Genomic DNA, 21,343 nt, shown 5'->3' with positions numbered 1-21,343 from the left:
TAGAGGAGTCACTCAGTACCCCCGAGAACTCGTCTCTTGCAAGATGTCCCCCTATTCATTATGAAGAATCAACGTGACTTTTATTTTCTTTAATAAAGAATATGTGAATTTCCTTTGTCTTCTTATAGTGGTTAAGGCAAGGCGAACTGTCTGGCGCCGAAGTGTCCGGTCTATGAACTGTCCGGCGACAAAGTGTCCGTCAACAAAATGTCCAGGTACCGTACATATCATATTCTAGGCATAGCTGTTTAGTTATCTGTCAATACTGACCAAGAGGATAAACCTTACATATTAAATAAGGAAAATAATAATAATTTTAAACATTCTAATTGTTCTAAATGTGTGATTATAGATTATGGTAAAAGGGTTGCATATGTTATGGGACATATGTTCCATAAATAATAATTTGCATTTGAAACGTAAAAAAACAAATGTTCAGATTATGAGACAGCGGTGGAACAAATATTTCCCCTGAAAAGATACTTAAATTTCAATTGTCTTATTTTAGTTAATATCAAGCTTGGTTATTGGGATAAGAGAAATTAGGTATCTGCTCCAGGCTTAATTGGTGTTTACAAATATTTTAAAGCTTTCACTTTTGTTTGAAATCTGAAAGTTAGGACTTAAAATGTCTCCCAATTCTGGAATGACCCAAACAGTTTTCACTATATCCGCATAGAATGAATATACTATGTATCTTCTAAAAATCCAATTTTTCAAGGTTTATTGCGATTCTTTTGACCATTTTCTATTGCCACCAATTGACCTCAAAGAAAGAAAAGTCCAGATTGAGCAGAAGCAGCAGCAAACAAAAGCAGAATCAAAGCAGTGTTTCATTGTTGTCAGTAGCGGTACTGTGAGAAGACAGTGAAGGTGTAGCGCAGACATACTTGAGTTCAGGGGTGTGTGCCGCCATGAGGGACCGGAGGCTCTTATCAGCGAGAGGACACCCAGATAGACTGAAGGAAGGGTTGGGGGAGGAGAACAAGTGAAGGACAGGCAGAAGAAGAGGATGAAGACAGAGGAGAAGGTAGCAAGGGGAAAAAGACGTGAGTGAAGGGGAATCAAGATTGCGAGGCATACCAAGGTCATTTCAGAAAGAGAGGACAGACTGCAAGAAGTAAATCCTTGATGCATATCTGAGTGTCAGTGGCAGTCTTTGAATCTTGGCGGACACTAGACTGTTCCTGACTCCTGATCAAATAACATTGCAAATGGTGCTTTGAAAGTAAAAGCAACGCTGACAATGCTAATTTATCGAATAAATTTTTTTATCCGATTGTTCATTGTGAGTCAGCGGAAGCAAATTGTTAAATCTGGGCTCAAGTTGACATATGTATGTGAATGCTGATATTTGGGGAATATTAAGTTTCCATGCATATACAAAAAACATGGAGAAAATCCGTTGAAATTTTCATGTTGACTAGAAACCAACATTGATATTCATAAACTGTGTTGTTCTGCCTCATTATAAGATAGGTGGAGACCAATGGAATAGCTAACAAATTGTGTCCTTTCTCTGTAGAGGGCAGCAAAAAACAAGCCAGTTGAAGAAATAGTAATCATTTCCTATCGTATGATTTTGATGAGTGTTTTTCGAACTTTTAACATTTTGCCTGACGCACTGCTCTGAATTACCACAATCACGAGCAGCATTCAAACACAGCAAAGCATCAGTGTAGAGTATTTCATTGCTTTTCACCTAATTTAGGTACTACAGTGGATAATACCATGCTGATTAAACTTATCAGCTCTTCTAACATCTTACTATAATTTTCAACATTTCATGTCTGAGATTATGTTTGAACTGGTGACATTGCCACTTAATTGTGCAACAAAAAATAATCAATAGGATGCAGTTTTCTTTGCTGAGGATGGCCTCTCTTCTCCTGTTAGTAAAAACTAAACCAATATAGTTTGCATTTTTGTAGCAAAAAAACAGCCATGCAATAATTACTGGGTAAATTAAAACACTAATTATTATTTGTGTGCTTATCAAAGGGAGACCAGATTTATTCCTAAATTATCTATTAGTGTAAGCCACTGTTATTCACAATTCTTACGTTTAAAAAAATCCATTCCAAATGAGATGTAAATAAAAACAGTTTTTCATAAACGGCTAAGGATTAACTACTGATGCATTGTCTCCAAATAGTTGAATACAACCGAACTGTAGTTAACTGGAAACTAAATACATTTTCCCCCTGAATGCATTGTATGGGTACCCTCATAGTAATAACAGTACATATTCCATTTAACCTTGTGTTCCAGCTCAAAACTAAAAGATTATACATATCACTATATTTCTAACATCTAAATAGTGACCCGCAAAACATCTTAGCAGAGTTCCCATGTATATTACCATAAATGAGAACTGATTACAGGAGGGGTCTGAACATCGATTTAACTGGTTGGGCTTAGTTTCTATTAAAAAATAAATAAAAACGAGTGTAATGTGGCCAATTCATGACAACACTTTTAAATGGACTATCCATAATCAGAAGCCTTATGTTTGACTGCATTGCATGTTTTTTTAAATGTTTTTTGTTGTTGTATTTAAATCATTAATACAGTTCATTTTCACTTTTAATCAGTATGAGAAAATTGCACATTGCTCAGATGCATACCTGCGATGGGATGCATAGTTCCCAGTGATGTGGCCACTGCCATCGCAACCAGGTGTTGGACATCTGAACGCAAACAGTTCAAAAGGAATTTACACTTTGACAGTAAACAAAAGAGAAGGCTGATTGGGATTTTTCTGCTTACGAGAGCAACTCCTTCTTGCTGTCCTTGGGCTGGAACTTGACCTTGAAATTTGGAGTTGTGACTTCTCCAGGGTATTTCCTGTCCTCCATTAAGTCCTGCATCATGTCACTGTCCTCTGGATCAGATGACACATATGACTGTCCAGTGTGATCCATCTGAAAAAAGGCAAAAATCCAATTGGGTGGCTCAGTAAAGGGCCTCAGTCATTCTTTGAACTTAATGAGTAAACTGTCAAGCTCTTTAATAAAAGAATTGGCTCAGTGTTAACACCAACCGTATGTATACATGTAAATCTATGTGTATGTACATATATGTATATTTGTTTATAGATGTGGTCAAAAGCTTTCATACACTTTTGAAGAACATAATGTCATGGCTCTCTTGAGTTTCCAGTTATTTCTACAACTCTATTTATTACCAATTCATTTATGTCTAAAATGTCCTTTCGTCTGTTTGTATTCTCACCCTCATGCTACTGTGACAATGAAATTTCCCGAATATGGGATAAATAAAGTTATCTCATGTAATATAATCTAATGTGTGTTGCGAGTGATGCATTCCTATTTTCAACCATTTTCAATCAACATGACTGGAAGCATAAATAAAGCCATGAAAAGAGCTGAGTCAAATGCTGGGAAAAGGCACATATGCACTTGGAGAGTGGACAATTGCACCGTTTGGTTAAATTCATTAGAGGTCCATCAGAGCATAAAAAATCCAATCACGCTGCCAGTCGGACTTTAACACATTGGCTGCCATTGACAGTGATAGACGAAACAGATCGACCCTAAAAATCAAACAGTTTTAACAACGACCACGCTGTTACATTTGCATATAACTAACTACTTACAAATTAAGAAAACCATCAGCATTCCTCTAGCTGTTGTAAATGTGTTGTTATTTAATATATTAACTGATCAGCTGCCACTGACTATAATATATGTCAAACCAACTTTGAATGGGAGGGATAATTGATTGGAGGCCTGTCGCTATCAGTGGCACTAAAACATAATCGTTCGATGCCAACTATCGCCATTCACTTCGTTTTGTTGTTGATATCCAATTCCTAAACAATCCATGCACATATTACCTTCCAAAAATCTTCTGCCTTTGAAAACTTTTCCAATTACCGTGTGTGTAAGGTTAAAGCTTGTAGTAACTTTTTTAGTAAAAGGGATTTTTCTCAATGCACAGTTTTGTGATTAAAAGAAAATCCGGCCCTTTCTATGTAGTTCTTTTGAAAAAGTTCAAAGCAGTAGGGATTAGCATAAGGAAAAGATGGTGCAATGCAACTGACACACCACCTCTGTTATTCAGAGCAGTGTTTTAACTGAGCGGTAAGTCTTTCTGTCACAAAAAGGAACAATAGAAAGAGGACAGGGCTTCAGGAAATAAACAAGTGAGTTTGTTTTGAGGAATTTCTTGGTGTTGCAACAGCTCCTCAGTGATCAGCCACACAGGAAATGCTGCCTGATTTTTGCATTTTTACTGCATGATAGCAAAATACTGACCTCGTCCATTTCCTCCTCCCTTTGGCGGTTGTGTTTGGTAAAATCCAGAGGCCCCTCCCACTCCTCCTGCTTGTAGCTCTGTATATTTGGTGATGTCACCCCACTGCTTCCCCCGTGATGCAGTGAGGAGGATGAGGAAGAAGGGTCTGGGGAACGGACCCCCGGGCTGGTGCCAGTCAGGCTGCCTTCGTGCTTGATGGGCTTCTTCATACTCAAGTCCAGAGTGCCATTCTCGTCCACCTCAATGTCCATTTCCTGTAAAAATATTTGGGGCGGTGTTTACATTCTCGCACAACAGCTATAAGGATTAACTTATGTTTTCACATAAAAGCAAAATTGCCTTAAAATAGCCTTAAAAGATGGATTCACAATTTTCACCTCCATATTCATGGTATTAATAGGGAGTACAAATGTGTTACTTTAAGTGGAAATCTAAAGTGAAATGATCGCATGGGGTATTTCTGAGTTACTGTAGGAATCAAAAGCACATTATTAGGGTCAATATCATAGGGAAGTTAGTCATTAATCCAGTAATGGTTGTTTTCTTACTGCAAAACAGAAAATAACCAACAAATAGGAAATGTTAATTTTCCAAGATCTACTGGTGAAAAAGAGTATAGCAATTGTAAAGATTCGGTCATTTTTTTAAATTACAAATATGGCTCATACATGAAATAGATAGTAGAAATCCTCATAATGCTCATTAATTAAGGTTTCACCCTGTGAAAATATGAGTAAACTTTCTACTTAGTTTGACATTAAATTAACAAAGTGAAAATACTGAGTCAGGGAAAAGACAAATGGCTTCTGGCAGGTGATGAGATGACATGCCCTGTGTTTTTGCATGGTTTCTTCTAAAAATGCAATGGCTTTATGGGCCGATTGTGGACCAAAAATACATACTGTATCAAAGGGATGGAAGGGGGACAGAATTGGGAACTGTTCCCAGAAATGTCCCTTGTTGATGTGTTCACTGTTCCATTATTGATTTTTAACTGGCTCATAGTCCGACTCTGATTCAATCCTTGTTGTTGTGAGCCATTGTACTACATACTCGGCTCAGTCATATGACACGTGTATCATCAGATATTCACTGTCCTACATTTTTAAGTCCAAGATAACCTCTTAAAACCAAAGCCAGGAAGCTATCCAATTTTTCCACTTTATTTGTTTACTTTATATAATATTTATTTGAAGATGGCGGCGCGCATGGGTGCAGCGGCTCAATACTCTCCAGTTTGGTGTTTCGTTTTCTCAATCTTATCGTTATTTACTAATTATATACTTACTATTGATACACAATGAATGGTGTTGCGACAGTAGGATCATTAACACCCACACGGATTTAGAGCGGTACGTTGCACGCCCTTCTATCTACCGAGGGAGCTAACGGTTGTCATTGTAATGGCTGTCTACATCCCACCGGATGCTAACGTTAGCGGGGTACTTAGCCTCCTGCTAACGGCTGTAAACAAACAGCAGCTTGACCACCCTGATGGAGTCTTTAATGTCACTGGTGACTTCAACAAAGCGTGTTTAAAGACTGTTCTGCCTAAGTTTATCCAGTACGTGAAATGTCACACCAGAGGAGATAAAACTCTAGGCTGTTTATTCTAATATCAAACATGCTTATAGAGCCACATCCTTCCCTCACCTGGCTGGATCAGACCATCTCTGCCTGTCCTTCACTCCCACATACACTCCACTCCGGAGGCTAACACGGCCACAAATAAAGATAATAAAAACTTGGCCTGAGGATGCCCTTTCTCAGCTGCAGGGCTGTTTTTCCCGCACAAACTGGGAACCTTTTGAACACCATAACCTCCAGGACTACACGGACACTGTACTTTCCTAAATCAAAAACTGTACGGACAACGTCACTGTTAATAAACGAATACAGGTTTTTCCTAACCAAAAACTTTGAATGAGACACAGGCACTCATCAAATGCCATAACACCGCCTTCAGATCAGGGGACAAGGTACAGTACAGCGCTGCCAGAGCAGAGCTGAAGAGAGGCATTATAAAAGCCAAGGCAGCATATACAAGGAAAATTGAGGAAGACTTCACAGGAAATAACCCAAAGAAGATGTGGCGGGAATACGACATATTACCAATTACATTAACAAAAATTTGCCTGGCAAACTGCATTACAGTGTGGTACGCTGGAAGCATGGCAACAGACAAAATGGCCACGCTGAGAGTAATTAACACTGCCCATAAGATTGTCGGCTGCTCTCTGCCCTCACTGAAAGACATTGCCAGCCCTCGTGTCGGGGACCCATATCATCCTGGTCACAACCTGTTCCAGCTGCTGCCCTCTGGCTGACGCCCAGGTCTTACAAAGTACGGACAAATAGGCTTAAGGACAGTTTTTTTTTTTCTTTTGGACAAGCACTACCAATTTCGTCATACGCAGCAGGGTATGACGACAATTAGGTTTTTGTCAAGTCAATGATGATGACAAAGCCTATGTCTGATTATTATTATATTATTATTTAATCCCTTGGAATATGACAATAAATGAGGGTCATTAATATATATATATATATATATATATATATATATATATATATATATATATATATATATATATATATATATATATATATATATATATATATATATATATATATATATATATATATATATATATATATATATATATATATATATATATATATATATATATATATATATATATATATATATATATATATATATATATATATATATATATATATATATATATATATATATATATAAATATATATATATATATATATATATATATATATATATATATATATATATATATATAAATATATATATATATATATATATATATATATATATATATATATATACATACATACATACATACATACATACATACATACATACATACATACATACATACATACATACATACATACATACATACATACATACATACATACATACATACATACATACATACATACATACATACATACATACATACATACATACATACATACATATATATATATATATATATATATATATATATATATATATATATATATATATATATATATATATATATATATATATATATGATAAATTTTTTTCTCTTCATTTTGTATTTTTGGGCTGTCGCAATTTATAATCAGGTGTGACTAAAAGTCCAAAAATAGTACCATATATAGATCATATTGTTGTATTATACTTTATTAGACGTATTATTGTCGCTGACAGGCCCCTCGTTAAAATTAATTGAATCTATACTGCTGTCAATGGCAGTGAACGACTAGATAAGTTTTTACTGTCACAAAACTGTGCGTCTAAATAGGTTTCCCCCCCATTTTACTGTGAACACACAAGAAGTGTTTGTCTTTCTCAAAATGAGTCAAAGTAGGGCTCCAAATGTAACTGTTGTGGCCAGAGAGAATATCAGATGTGAAAACAGAGGCAAACACTGACTTTGATATAGTATATACAAGAAGGGAACGGTGGGACAGTATGAATTGTATGAAATAAAGAAAATAAACGAAAGACTAGACAGCGTGGGGACAGTGGTAGATCTGTGCTTCAGATTTTTCAAGCAAAAAAGGCTACCTGCTAGTGATATGAATCCACGGAAGTGTCTGTGCACTACATTCAACAGCAGCATGAAAAATGTGTGGGCTGTGAGGATGAAAGAGAACAGGATAGGTGATGCAAGTGCATCTCAACCATGGATGTTGCTTTCAGTCAATGCCCGATTTGATGATACACAACTGGTGGGAGGGCAGAAATATGGAGTGGAGAGAGGAGACTGCTGTGCCCAGCTCTGTCTTACGCTACAATGCAAGAGTAATTGCTGAGATTTGAGCAGAGATGAAAGGAGTGCTCTTTCCAATGATGACATACCTCGTAGGAAGTAGGTCACAAGGGTGGCAATACAACAATTCTTGGCGTACCTTGTTTTGCAATTTGGTGCTCAGATTTTCAGGTTTCTCCCAGCAGCGTGTAGACAGGTTGAGGATCGCGGTGGCGGCCATGTGGGCGGCTTCGGCATCATGGGAGTAGTCATAGGCCAAGGAGGAAGGTTTGCCGTAACCGTGGAGGTTAAGGCTGGGTGATGATGACTTTGGGAATGAGGGCTTACCTGAAGGGATGGGTACAAGTGTCATTGTGGAATTCAGTATATCATGAAATCATCAAGGTTTATGTGAGAGTCGCATGGTGGGCTGCGGCCAGGACAAGGAGAAAAACAACCATACCTTTGAGCAATTTTTGTTCAACCAATCTACTGTGCATAAATCCAACCAAGCCCAGGTAGAACATGGAAAATCTACATAGAAAGTTCCAAACCTCAAATTGAACGCTCTATTTCACAGCTGTGAGGCCGGCACATTCACCACTAGGGCAGAGCATTAAAAATTGCATCTTACATTGTTGGTGGTCATGTTTGCACACATTGTTTTATGTGTCTTTCTTTACAAATATGGACATAATGTAAAAGTGCATAAAAATTTTCTTTTAAGATTTGGCACACGTATGTTCATTGAAATCTGGGTATTGTGAAATTATCGTATTTCTTTCTCAAATCACGGAGCCCTAAATCCTAATTGGAGCTGGAAGTGGGAAACATTTTATTGATATAATCAATAAAATGTTTATGTTGTAAACAATTTAGGTGAACAATTTGTACTCTATGCGTATGGTAACAATTGTAACCCTACACAATAGAATTAATACCATTGCATTGCCGAGATCTCTCATAACTTATCCATGTATGGTCATTTAAAAACTGTTAATTAAAAAATACAACCAGAGTACCCGGAGGAAACCCACGCAAGCCTGGGGAGAACATGCAAACTCCACACAGGTGGACCGGCCTGGATTTGAACCCAGGTCTCCCTCTGTGACGCCAACGCGCTAACCACTCAGCCGCCGGCCCACCCATTAATTGGTCAATAAATAGCAAAATTGTTGGAAATTGACAAAAAGTTGCAACTATTGACTTGGATTTGAACCCGGAACCCCAGAGCTGCGGACGACAAGCTAACCCCTCGCACCACCGGGCCTCGTGACAACATATAATCCTTTTAAATAACATAACTATAAGACATTTCTAAACAGCTTCTCTTACTTTTGAAGGCTTTGGGTGAGGTTTCGCTGGTGGGCATCTTTGGCGCAAGCATACGCTTCCCGAACACTTGAGCATCAAAGCTTGCATAATCGAAGGACACCTTTGAGTACTTTTCCAGCTCCTTGGCCAGGTTAGCGCGGGGTGTGCTTGGCGCCATGTTGGGCCTGAAGCTCCCGTACTGGGGCATCTCCAGTTGCTTTACGAAGCACATTGGCCTACGAGGGTGACAAGGAGCAGACGCCAGGGTAAAACACTGATGACAGAACCTAGGAGGATATGGAGTGAAAAGCTCACCCGATCCGCACCCAGGAAAAAGTAATTGGAAGAACAAAAGAGGGGAGGTACAGGGTGAAAGTGAGCAAGGGAAGATAGGCCAACAGTGTACTTAGCGGGAGTGCTGCTGGATTAAAAGCTCTCTTATCAGTGGAGGGCACATTTGCATGTTGTACAGCAAGGAATTTATGAGCTTTAAGCCCTCTCGTTTTCCTAAAGAGCCAGCGTTTTTGTCAGACCTGATGGCGTAAATCCACTGATAGAGCTGAAAGAAGGGTGCGGGGAGGAAGGGAAAGAAAAGAGGGGGCCAAGGAGAAAACAGAAGGGGGGAGTGGTAGGATAGGGGTGGGGTCACCTTCCCCATTTCTTTCTTTCTTTTCCTTCATCCCCTCCCTTATCTCTGCGCTATCCTCCCTTTTTTTAGCCCAGCCCCCTTTTCCCCCAGTCTTTCTATTCCATATCCATAATGTATAGTAGTCCTGATCTTCCGTCACATGCTAATTAATGACCATGCTTGAAGGCACGATGCTTTCAGATGCGATGCGAAAAGGGTCTAACAAGACATTTTTTAAGACCAGATATCACAGGAGGTTTGATGGTACGTATACATTAACATTAAAACGTGGATCGAATGGCAAACGCTACAAATCTATGCAACGCACACATCGTAGCTCTCTTCACACCGACTTTAATGTGACCCCCAACAATGCCCCCTTTGGCTTGAATAATTAGCATTTTTGCTGCGTTATTAATTAAAATACCAAAGAGGAAGCGCACGGACTTAGCATAATACAGATGTCTCATTTATGCTAATAATCATTCTTTTGGCCATAATGAGGGAACCTGGCCGGCTGGGGAGATTAATGGTGAGAATGAGATGCTTGTGTTAACATAGTGGCACTAATGATTAGACCACCCAAGTCGATGCCTGAAGAGTTTCTTTAAATCAACAATCTTTAAGCAAGGTTCTAAACACCCAAAGATCCCGGCAGCCGATATCGCAATTACAGCGGGATAATATTATCGATTTATCTGCACAGTCCAATATGACACAACACAAAACACATATTGCAATATGACAGGCGTCCAATTTGTTGTGTGTAAAACTGGTTAATAGGTGACGTCATACGCATATGTGATTATCTTTCTTAACAAGCAACAACCATTGATAATGAATACTAGACGTCTAATTGGGACTGCCGGGAGCTGTGATCATAAAAACATGATTTTATAAAACAGATTTTCACATAGTCATTCTAAAGATCAAATGTATAGGCCTAGTTACATGACTATTGAAAATAAAATTTGTTTGTAGTAACCTTCAGAAAATAGAATTATCATATTTTACGGACTACCATTAGTCACACTTTTTTCATAGTTTGGCTAGGCCTGCGACTTAATTATATGTTTATTTTTCTCTCTCTGAATACTGACGGTTTGAAATGTTTTATTTTTTAGCCTATAATTATCTGAAAAACTGTGTTGTTAGAATGTGCTTATTTAGCCTGTTGTTCTTTAATTTACTGGGATTACTTTAGTGCAATGCTTCTCAGTTAATTTCTGTTGCTCCCAACCAAGGAAAAATAAAACATTTTCGCCTAAGGACACCTCTGCCGAAAATTGTATCCTTGTTAAAACTAACGAAAAGACATTATATAGAAAAGCAATATAAACTAATTTCATTCATCTCTTCAAAATTTAACATTTTTGTCTTGAACAAAAAAGTGCATCAATCGACACTAGATGGACACTGTAAGGGATTGGTTGAAATTATTTCTTCATCAGTGTGTAGTGTAAAGAAGGAGAAAGCCTAAATAATAATGGTTATCTAATGGTTTGTTCTAAAATGTCAAAAATTCTAGTTGTCCTTTCTTTTGGGGAGGTATGAACACTGTAAAAACATATAAACAACCGTAAGTAGTTATTAACTCAGAGGTTGCTATTGATGGCTACAGTATAGATGAACCAGATCTCGTCTAAAACTGAACTGTTGGCATATCACTCACCATTTACAACACGAGAACTAATAAAAACAGATCAACAACCATTCTGCTGTTGTTTTAAAGTTATTGAGTACTAATTACTGTAAAGCATTGGTTGTGAAAGAAGTCTATGGCTATCGGCGTGTATGAGTTCACTATGCCGATCAAATTATGCAAGGTTGACTATGCTCTGTTTTAATAATTTACATCTATATATGCACCAGTATTACCATTATAATTAATGCAAATTACATGATGCCTTTTAATGAGTATATGCATTACTACATTTTATTCGAAATGAATGGAGTCAACCGAAGTGTAACATTCAGGATAGCGGCACGATTGAATTCAGTTTTACAAGCAATTAGAAATTCTTATGTTCGGCTTCACACACCTGAGCACTCTGTCATTGGGACTTCCTTTAAGGAGCTCGCTGCCAGGCTGAGAAAGCGGCTTGTCGTGGTTCTTGGACAACTTCTCTGCTGCCGCGATGGGACATCCTGAAAGACTTGAGAGATTCAGAGAAGGAGAAGGATTCATAGTTAGCGGGAGAATGCTGATCTGGTAAATCTGTGCTACGCTGATGTGGAGTGACACAATTGCTGCCTTGCAGGCATAAATATATGCACTTGCAAAATAAGCAAAACCTAAAAAAAACATGTTATTGACAAATAAAATGCTATCTGTGCGTACCTGCGGTGCGTGTTACGGTTGCTATTAACATGGCCCTGACCGGTACAGCCAGGAGTTGGACACTTCAGGACATTCTCATGCATGGCCAGAACTGAAGAGATATGAGCACACATGCAACATGCCGAAAAATACACAATTATTCATCTCAGTTTGGTGTGGCAATAATAATGCACGTGAAATATCCTCCTGACTACCAGTAGTTCAAATTTGTCCTCTGTAGAGGACATTTGTAAACCCAAATATCTCCGACTCGGTGCATCCAATCACATTAACTCATTTTGTGCTCAACAGAGGACATTCAGAGCTTTCCAATGATACCAAATGTCTTTTGCATTATTCCAATTACTTCACATAGATTGGGGAATTTCAAAATAAATGTGAGTGGACAACATTTTTTCCTGGTAGTCAGGAAGATGTACAGGAAGTGTTACACATAAGTTCTTCTCAATTAGTGATTACGACCTAATAAGAATTTTGTCAACCTGTATTAAAAAATTAGTATTGGTCATACAATTCAGGCAACTTTAAGACTGTTGTAATATTCATATAAAGTAGTAGTTTGGCAGATTTTAAAAGCTTTTATTTCATGTTGCAGTCATGTAAGATGCAATTTGATGCCTTTGACATTTGGCTTCACTTCTTTAATTTCATTTGAATTCTTTGGTTGAGATTCAATTTGATCATTCGTTAGTAAAATTACATTTTTGGAGGTCAAGAAAGACCTAAAGAACAAATGTAATGGTCATCAGTTAGCGGGAGCCATCTTGGATCAGGACAACGCAAGGCCTTACACAGCAGCCTAGACGGTGTAATCCACCAATGAGCTGGGATGAGTACTATTCCCTTAATCCCCCTTGCAGCCAAGAATTTGCCCCTTCACGCTTTCACTTATTTGGTCTCTTGAAAGCGGCACCAAGTTTGAAAGTGACAATGAAGTTAGAAATGAGACTACATTGAAAAATCTGTATTAAAAGTCCTTAAATATGTAGTTTCTATCACATCTGTTGGCCACTAGTGGGAATTGAGCCCAAAGTCAGGCGAGTGAACCTCTAAACCATCAAGTGGCTTCGGGAAGAATATTACTACAATTTCAACAGTAGTTTCACTTATGGGTGAGAACAAAGCAACCTTAAAAACTTGCATATGAAATCTGGACAAATCTACCTCTGTGAGCACAATTTGTTAAAGACCATAAAGAAGATTAGGTGTCAATCCCAGTTCATCTAGAAGAAAACTCACTCTCTGGCGGAATCCGGTCCTTGTGTGGGCAGCCTGATAGACTACGATGGTGGGGGTAAAGGCCAGTCACATGACCTGTCCCGTCACACCCTGGGGTGGGGCACTTGATTTCCCTCTTCTCTGCCCGAATACTCTCTAGACGGTGAGACCGTGCGTAAGTTAGAGTGAGAAGAGATCAAAGTTGGAGGAGAAAGGAAGATGGAATGAGAAAGGAGGACAAAAGCAAGTGGTTAATGCCATCAGACGGTCTGCTTGGCTGAGCATGAAATCTAGACATACAGTATTTGGTGTTTTGACTGTGCAAAAGCACCATCTGTATGTGTTCATGGCATCTTTAGTTTATTTGTTTACAGGCAGTGACTCTGTCTTTAAAACCTTTATGACATTTCTGTGTCAAATGTTTGGATATTATGTAAGCTAAGTGTGTCAAAGGTGACTGAGCAGTTTGATCTGATATATGTTCATTTTTAAAACACCATTCCTAGGATTTCATAAAATGTTGATTTGCAGTAATATAGAGTAGTTTGCTGTGGTGCAAAATTAGCCCACAAAATACCCAATATTTTTTTAATATCTCTCACACATGCTTTTGAAACATTTTAAGGGCAAACATGACCTCTGTAAAATAGATACTCTAAACCCCTGATGGTCACAAATATTACCATTGTTAGACTTTACTATACTCCATGTCTCATTTCAGAGCTCATTAGACTGTGCCTGTTGAGAGCACACCAGTCTCTCAACAACATCATACATAATTAACTCATTGGCTTCCACTGACCATAATAGATGAAAGTAGCTCTAAAAATGAACTGTTTTTACGTCGACTATACAGTAACTTTAGCAAATTACCACTGAAAACAGAAATGAAAGAAAAAGATCAAGACACATCCCAGTCTTGTGACTGCATTAATGTTATTGAAATTAACTCATTTTCTGACATTGGTGGGCAAACCTGGCCAAACATATTTGACTGGCAGCAAAAGATACAAGTCAAAATGAATTAGACGTTTATCGCTTTCAATGCCGCTGAAAGATGATCATTCAATGCCAGTCCGTGCGTTGCACATTTCATTTCCGCTACTAGAGGAAAGCAACGCAACACCATTGGCGTTGGAGCAAGGAAAGACCGGCTAGAGGGTGGTGCGATGCTCTATTGGCCTTCAAATTGAATGTTAATGAGACATGCATCCCCTAATTAAGGTTGAGCAGTACAAGAACGTCACCGCAGGAGAGAGGAGAGGCCAAGGAAAGGGCAAAACTAGCAGGCATCTAATAACACCACTGCTGATAGTAAGAGGAGCATTACGAGAGGGCAACGTGCCAACTGAGAAGCACAAGGCTCCATCAAACATAAACAAACAACTTGTTCGGGCTTGTCGGTCACTTTCTTGCTTTAGTGCCACCGCCTCATCAAACCCTGCTTTTATTTTCTTTCCTTACAGTAGAGCAGGGCTGGCCGAATCGGTCCTCGAGGGCCGCTCTGGGTGCAGGTTTTTGTTCCAACCAATCCAGCATAGGCTGACTTCCAATCCAATGATTGTACTTGTAGGACACCAAATTGGCGAAGAGGTGTCCTCTTGATGGGTTGGAATGAAAACCTGCACCCACTTATATTAAATGATTTTTGCTTTTTTTGAGCCTCCCGTTTCTGTGCCGTATATTAAACGGCAACTCAGCTTTTTGGCAAGATTTGTATGGTGCTCATGGGGGCATAATTATAGATACTTTAGTTAATTTAAAATTCCAAGTCAGACAGTTATTCAGCAGTAAGTACATTTAACCTGAGCAGTAAGTAGTTTTAGTCTGCAAAACATTGATGCACCCCGTCACGGCATAAAGAGTGCGTAGTGGATCGTACCTTCCCGTTTGTGCGCCATTTAATATACCCCTGCCATTGAATATACCCCTGCCATTGAATATACCCCTGCCATTGAATATACCCCTGCCATTGAATATACCCGGGTATATTAAATGGAGGGGTATATTCTACAGCAAAATACCGTAGATTTCCTGGGCATTTTGTTGAATTCAATAATAGTTATGTTAGGTTATATTAGGATAGAACTTTATCTCATCCCGTATTCGGGGAATTTCTTGGTTGCAGTAGCATTACACATTGTGGACCTAAGTCAAAAAACTGGAGCCACACACAGGAAGTCCACAAGGCAGTAGATGTGATGATTTTGACTGAATTATTTATCCTTTCACCCATTTTCCTGATCAAAATTCAAGCAAAAGGTATTTCAAAATCGCACCTGCCTTTGATGGGTATCAACACAAATGTATATATATGGAAATTGATTTACTATTTCTGTTCTTACTGTTTTATTTCTCTCTATTTTAGCCCTTTGCTTTAACTCATTGGTTATTTTGACAACACTACACGTCCAATCCGTTTTGACAGGGAGAGTTGGCAGCCATCATTCGATCCCAGTCAAAATGGATTGAACGTTTATCGGCAGCAATGGAAGGGAAACAAGATGGCACCATGCTACATCACAGTTGAGATGGACCAATTACTCCGGGTAGAGTAGTTTTCCTCATAATGAAGACTTCTTGGGACTAATCAACTTTCCCTGCCTGAATTCCCAGCATTGTATGTGCATGCCGTCTTACCTTTAAAGTAGCTCTTTCTGATGACATCAAGGTGCTTGGGCCTGTCTTCCATGGTGAAGTATCTGTGGTGCTGGATATCAGGCACAACCAGCAGCTCCCTAGGTCCAGCTGGCTTGACCTGCTCCGCTTTGAGGGCAATGGCTTGCTCGAGGAGGCCCAGGTTCCCTCGAGTCATGTCGAACATTTCCGACTCATCCGTGACAGCCGAGCGCTGAGAGAGACTGTCCTCGTCGTCGTGTTCGTCGTCACCGTCGCCATCGTCAGAGTCTTTCTCGTCCGACTTGTCCGAATGCACCTCGATTATGTCTGAGGAGGCGGAGGGTGAGACTTTGCGGATTTTCACATGATCACCTCTGGGATTGGCTGAATAGTTCTCAAGAGGCCCGGTCAAGTGGGAGATGTAGTTTAAAGGAAGGCAGGACTTGTAGTTATGAAGTGGTTTCGTGGAGTCATAGCTGTCAAGTGTACTGGCTCGTGTGGCGCTGTAGTTCTCGTGTGCATTGTAGTCCTGCGGAGGACTGACCCTGTGGTCCTCAGTCTTGATGTGTAGTTCCTGAGCTGTTGGGATGCTGGTGATGGTGCGGACAGAAGTTGGCACAGTAGGTTTAACCTCTTCTTTCTCCTCCTCTTGCGGTTTGTTCTTTTGCTGTTCTTCATCCGTCGTGGCTTCGCAACGGACCTCCGAGGCGTGACTTTCGTGATTTCTTCGATCATCCACCAACTTTTCTGTCTCCTCTTTCATGTTTTGACTCCTGTCTGCCACACCATCCTTTGCCTCAGTCGTTTCCTCATCCTGCTCCTCTTTTACTTTTTCACAGTGTTTCACAGCCACTGTGACATTCCCCACAGTCTCCATAGCAACTGGCTGAGGGGTGGCCACTGTTGGAGCATCACTGCTATTAGGGATTCGGCCGAGATAAAGGAGAGAGTTGGCCACTTCTTCAGCATTCTGAGATGGAGACTGACATTCCTGTGTCATTGGAGATCCGATGATAACACACACTTCTGAGAATTTAAAGACAGTACAATGGTTGATATCTTAAGAATGAAGATTGAAGGAGATAAAGAAAATGAGATAAATATAAATACAAGGCAGAATTTTTAGGAGGTTACTGCTCATTACGAAGACATACATTTTATCATTTTTGTTCTTGTAGATAATCATATGTGAATATCAGACCTCATTAATACTCATTGCCACTGCTTTCGAGTCTATCAGTGTTCATGGATGTGGATATAATTGACATCACAAAATGCCTACGCTTGTAAACAATGGTATTTGTTGTCAAAATATGATTTTCTCCATGATCTGTTCTCAAAGAATTTGACCATTACCCGCTAATACTTTAAGCGACCTTCTTCAACATGGAGGCCATTTATACTGAATGTCGCCTTTTCTTTTAAATATAAATGAAATGAGAGAAGACTAACCTAAGTCCTTAGGATTTGATACTTCTTTCCTCTTGGCATCCTCTTCTGGATGATTTGGAATCTTGTCACTCTGTCCATTTGTTTGTGGCTCATGCGTTTGCTCTTCCCCAAGTTTCTCTTCGACTTCAGCGGAGTCCATATCGTTCTCCACCTCCTCGCTTTGACTTCTGTTCTCTCCATTCCTTTCACCATCTCCCTCAGTTTCACTGCTGGCATCACTTTCGGCGCTGAAACCCTCATCCAGGGTCAGTTTCAGGGGGTGGGACTTTCTCTTCGATGCCGAACGCTCCGTTTCCTGTTCCTGATCTGCCTCGGCTTCCTCAAGTCGACGTTTCCTGGCTATGGGGCAACCTAGGATGCTGAAAATGAGAGTAAAAAGGGAAAATAATTGCGTATGATTGACAATGCGCTGAAGAGTGGACACGAAGGGAGCCTGAGGAGGGCGCCACGCTCACTCGCTATCAGATATGGCAACCAATCTCAACCAATTGAGTGAAACGTTTAATGAACAGCTCGTATGGCGAGAGCGGCGGGGAGGCAACGAAGGGTGAAATCCAATAAACTCCCCCTTATTCTCACCTGGGAGACAGCGAGTGAGATTGAAGGAGCATCTATAAACAAAGTGCGTTTGAAATTGCCTGCCGAATGACTACACATGTAAACAGATAGCTAATGTCTAAGACACAATAAAGAAGAGTCACAAACCAGTGAGCCGGCCGTGCTCAGCTGCTCTCGTGAGAGTGAGAGACATACAAGAGGAAGATCACAGCTTGATGGAACCTACGGAAATCACTTTTCACACCACCCATGGTGTTTGCGTTTTTCCCCCCGGTGTTATTTATTGTATTATATTGTATTCTAGTCCTTCAACAGCTATGAATACCACTCAAGTAATTATTCAGTGCAACCTTAAAATCTGAAAACTAATTTGAAAACTGAAGCCACGTGTAGAGCTTTGTGAATAGAATGGCTGTAGTTTCAGTGTCTCCAGTCATTCATTCATTTTCCGGGACACCTTGGGAATAAGAAGGAAAGCAGCGTAGCATACATTTTGACAAGTTTTAACAACTTGTAAATGTGAGTCATTTGTTTTAAGACTATGACAGTGTTAAAAACTCCTCTTCATAGCAAAAGACGTTGAATCCATTTTGAATGGGAGATGGCAGCAATTGTCTCTTGCAATCAATTCCAATTTACTGTTTAAAAAATGTAATGTTAAAAACCCTGCTAAAATATTTGTAGCTCTGCTTACCAAAGTTAATTTAGTCATTTTCTGTACTTACATTTCCCAGTAAACTGTGTCCAATAGGGTACAAGGCAAAACCTTCATGCTTACACTTACAGCTATAGACAATTTAGAGTGTTCAATCTGCCTCACATGCATATTTTGGGGATGTGGGAGGAAACTGAAGAACTTGTAGAAAACCCACACAGACACTGGGTGAACATGCAAACTCCACAAAGGAAGGTCGGAACCCACCAGGCAGGCATTGAACCTTCCATCTCAAATCTGTGAGGCAGACGTACTGACCACTCAAACACCGTGCTTAGCTTACCATAATTGTACTGTTATAATTAGGGGAAAGCCTAAAACCCTTCACAGTGAAACAAACTACGGCAAAAAATAAATAGATATTTATCAAAAAATTAACAGATAAATAACATTTAACTGCTGTTTTGCAGTAAACAACTGTGAAATCTATTTATGGTATGTATGGTGTTAAATTCCTGCACTCCCTTTCTCATTCAATCCCGTCTCCAACCAGGGTATGAATCTGCATTTATGTATGCTCACTACGGAGCCAACTGTCCAATCTAGTTTCAGCTGCCGGTATGTTCATTTAAGTTCTGAGGAAGGAAAGTATTCCTAACCCTACACTACCTCCAGCTGGTCTTTGTTAGCACAGTATTCAGCATGCTTCACCATCAAAATGGTGACATGGATTCAAATCACAGTTGAAAAGGGGCTTTGCCATCACCACCCAGACTCTCAACATATGGATTAAAGTATAAAATAATTGCTAAATAAAAACAGTCTATCATTATTTTCAGTTAATACAAAAATCTATCGCACTATTTACTGAGGCACTATACCAATTTCAGGTGTGTTTTACAGTTTCCCTATATATTTAACAATAATATTCCGGTACTTAGAGCTGCCAATATTTTTCCCTGATTTTAACGGGTTTTATTTTTACAGCTGAAATACCTAATACCCTCAATAAATCTATTTAAACTCAGAGAGGTATACACAGCTGTCTTGTAATAATAATAGTAATACCAAATCCCTAAGGGGGTACATTATTGTGAAATACACCTTTTGGGGGGGAAAAACGCAACATGTGACTTTCTAATTCAGACCAATGGGAAGGCCTATGTAGTGCAGTGAAGCAATGACCAATACTTTTGAGAAAAAAAACATGAATGCATGGATCAGTGAGGACAAGCACAGACAAACAGACAAAGAAGGACAGCCAGAGTTTTTTTCTTTTTTTTCTGCCCTACCTTCTGTGTCGTGAGTATCTCCCACTGATATGACCAGAGCCATTGCATCCAGGGGTGGGGCAGCTGGATGGAATGGATGGAGGGTAAATATGTTTAAGACATGGTGCATTGAAGTTATCAAGCAAAATTGATGACAGTGACTTAAAGCAAACCCCCCATCTAAAAGACAAAGGCATGCAAAGCAAATGCACACGTCATAGAGATGCACATGCACAAAGGCCCACTTGGTGGCTGATATGTATCCACATGATGCATGAATGCAGGTGGCATCAAGCCGGGAGAACATAATATTGTGTGTCGTACATCAAGCCTGGCCTATATCCTGTTACCATGAGCGATAATGATCACCCGAGACCTGCTGTAATTTCCCCTGCTCTGCTCTCCTCACCATCACTATCATCAGGCAAGCACCCCCCATTCTCCTATCTCTTACCCCCCTAACTCGCTGCCTCTGATTCACGTTGCTATGACCCCTCAGGATGGCTCATTTCAATTCTCATTAACGTAGCCTACCTATTCCCCTTTACTACTCTAATCATTATTATTATTATTAATTTCACATGGAAAAAAAAAAACGAGAATTTTCATTTCCAGTGAGGTTTCGGTGTTTGTTTCTTTTCGGTGTTCTGAAAACAGAGTATTGGTTGATGATAGGTCGAACTAAATATGTAGTGGAGTTGAAGCACTGAGCAGAAGCTGAAAAGCTAGCATCTAAAAAAATAAAATATGACCCTACTAATATGGATTTTCACTCAAAGAACTACTGTTAGTGTTTGTGAGAGCCAAGGGGTTCGTTGCTGTGAAGATAAAACAACTTTATGGAAGGTGAAGGCGGGGTGTTTTCTTACCTCAGTTCCTGTCCAATATGTTCAATAGGAACTGAAAGAACAGGGAGGAGAAGAGACAGAAGGTGTAGGAGGGAGAGGAGGGGAAAAAATGTGAGTTAGTGTTGTGAAATTTGTGCTGCTAAAAGAAATTCTGATCAATAAACCACAAATGAAAACAAATCCCATGACGCTTCCTTAAACTCCTGAATGCACAGAAGGGAAAAATACAGACGAGTCAATTTACATATACAAACATACAGTTTCTAAAATGAAACTGCATAAAAAAACACCAAGAATAAATAAGCAAGAAGAAAAATATGTGAACTGTTTTCATCTTTGCAGGAGTCAGCAGGTGAAAATAGATTCTCCCATTTTA

General features: G+C 39.4%; 1 protein-coding gene across 14 annotated transcripts in view; it reads right to left on the bottom strand.

Annotated features, from left to right (window-relative positions):
- Positions 1–21,343, bottom strand: part of LOC144195402 (myelin transcription factor 1-like) — a 52,676-nt gene that overhangs the window by 11,644 nt on the left and 19,689 nt on the right. For 9 of the 14 annotated variants that reach the window (XM_077715019.1, XM_077715027.1, XM_077715064.1 and 6 more), the window contains 13 exons: positions 20,989–21,019; positions 20,141–20,203; positions 17,636–17,994; positions 16,205–17,209; positions 13,586–13,720; positions 12,347–12,437; positions 12,048–12,161; positions 9,399–9,613; positions 8,224–8,411; positions 4,281–4,535; positions 2,770–2,924; positions 2,628–2,690; positions 891–959 (listed from right to left, as the gene is read on the bottom strand). In XM_077715019.1, the coding sequence (XP_077571145.1) occupies positions 891–959; positions 2,628–2,690; positions 2,770–2,924; positions 4,281–4,535; positions 8,224–8,411; positions 9,399–9,613; positions 12,048–12,161; positions 12,347–12,437; positions 13,586–13,720; positions 16,205–17,209; positions 17,636–17,994; positions 20,141–20,203; positions 20,989–21,019 (2,743 nt within the window). The remainder of the gene's footprint in view (positions 1–890; positions 960–2,627; positions 2,691–2,769; positions 2,925–4,280; positions 4,536–8,223; positions 8,412–9,398; positions 9,614–12,047; positions 12,162–12,346; positions 12,438–13,585; positions 13,721–16,204; positions 17,210–17,635; positions 17,995–20,140; positions 20,204–20,988; positions 21,020–21,343) is intronic. The other 5 variants (XM_077715055.1, XM_077715108.1, XM_077715113.1 and 2 more) reach the window with 2 other exon arrangements.

This window comes from Stigmatopora nigra, chromosome 1 (assembly GCF_051989575.1).
Source record: "Stigmatopora nigra isolate UIUO_SnigA chromosome 1, RoL_Snig_1.1, whole genome shotgun sequence".
Taxonomy (NCBI): Eukaryota; Metazoa; Chordata; class Actinopteri; order Syngnathiformes; family Syngnathidae; genus Stigmatopora; species Stigmatopora nigra.
Note: the sequence above shows the minus strand (reverse complement) of the source record. Positions and strands in the feature narration are given on the sequence as shown.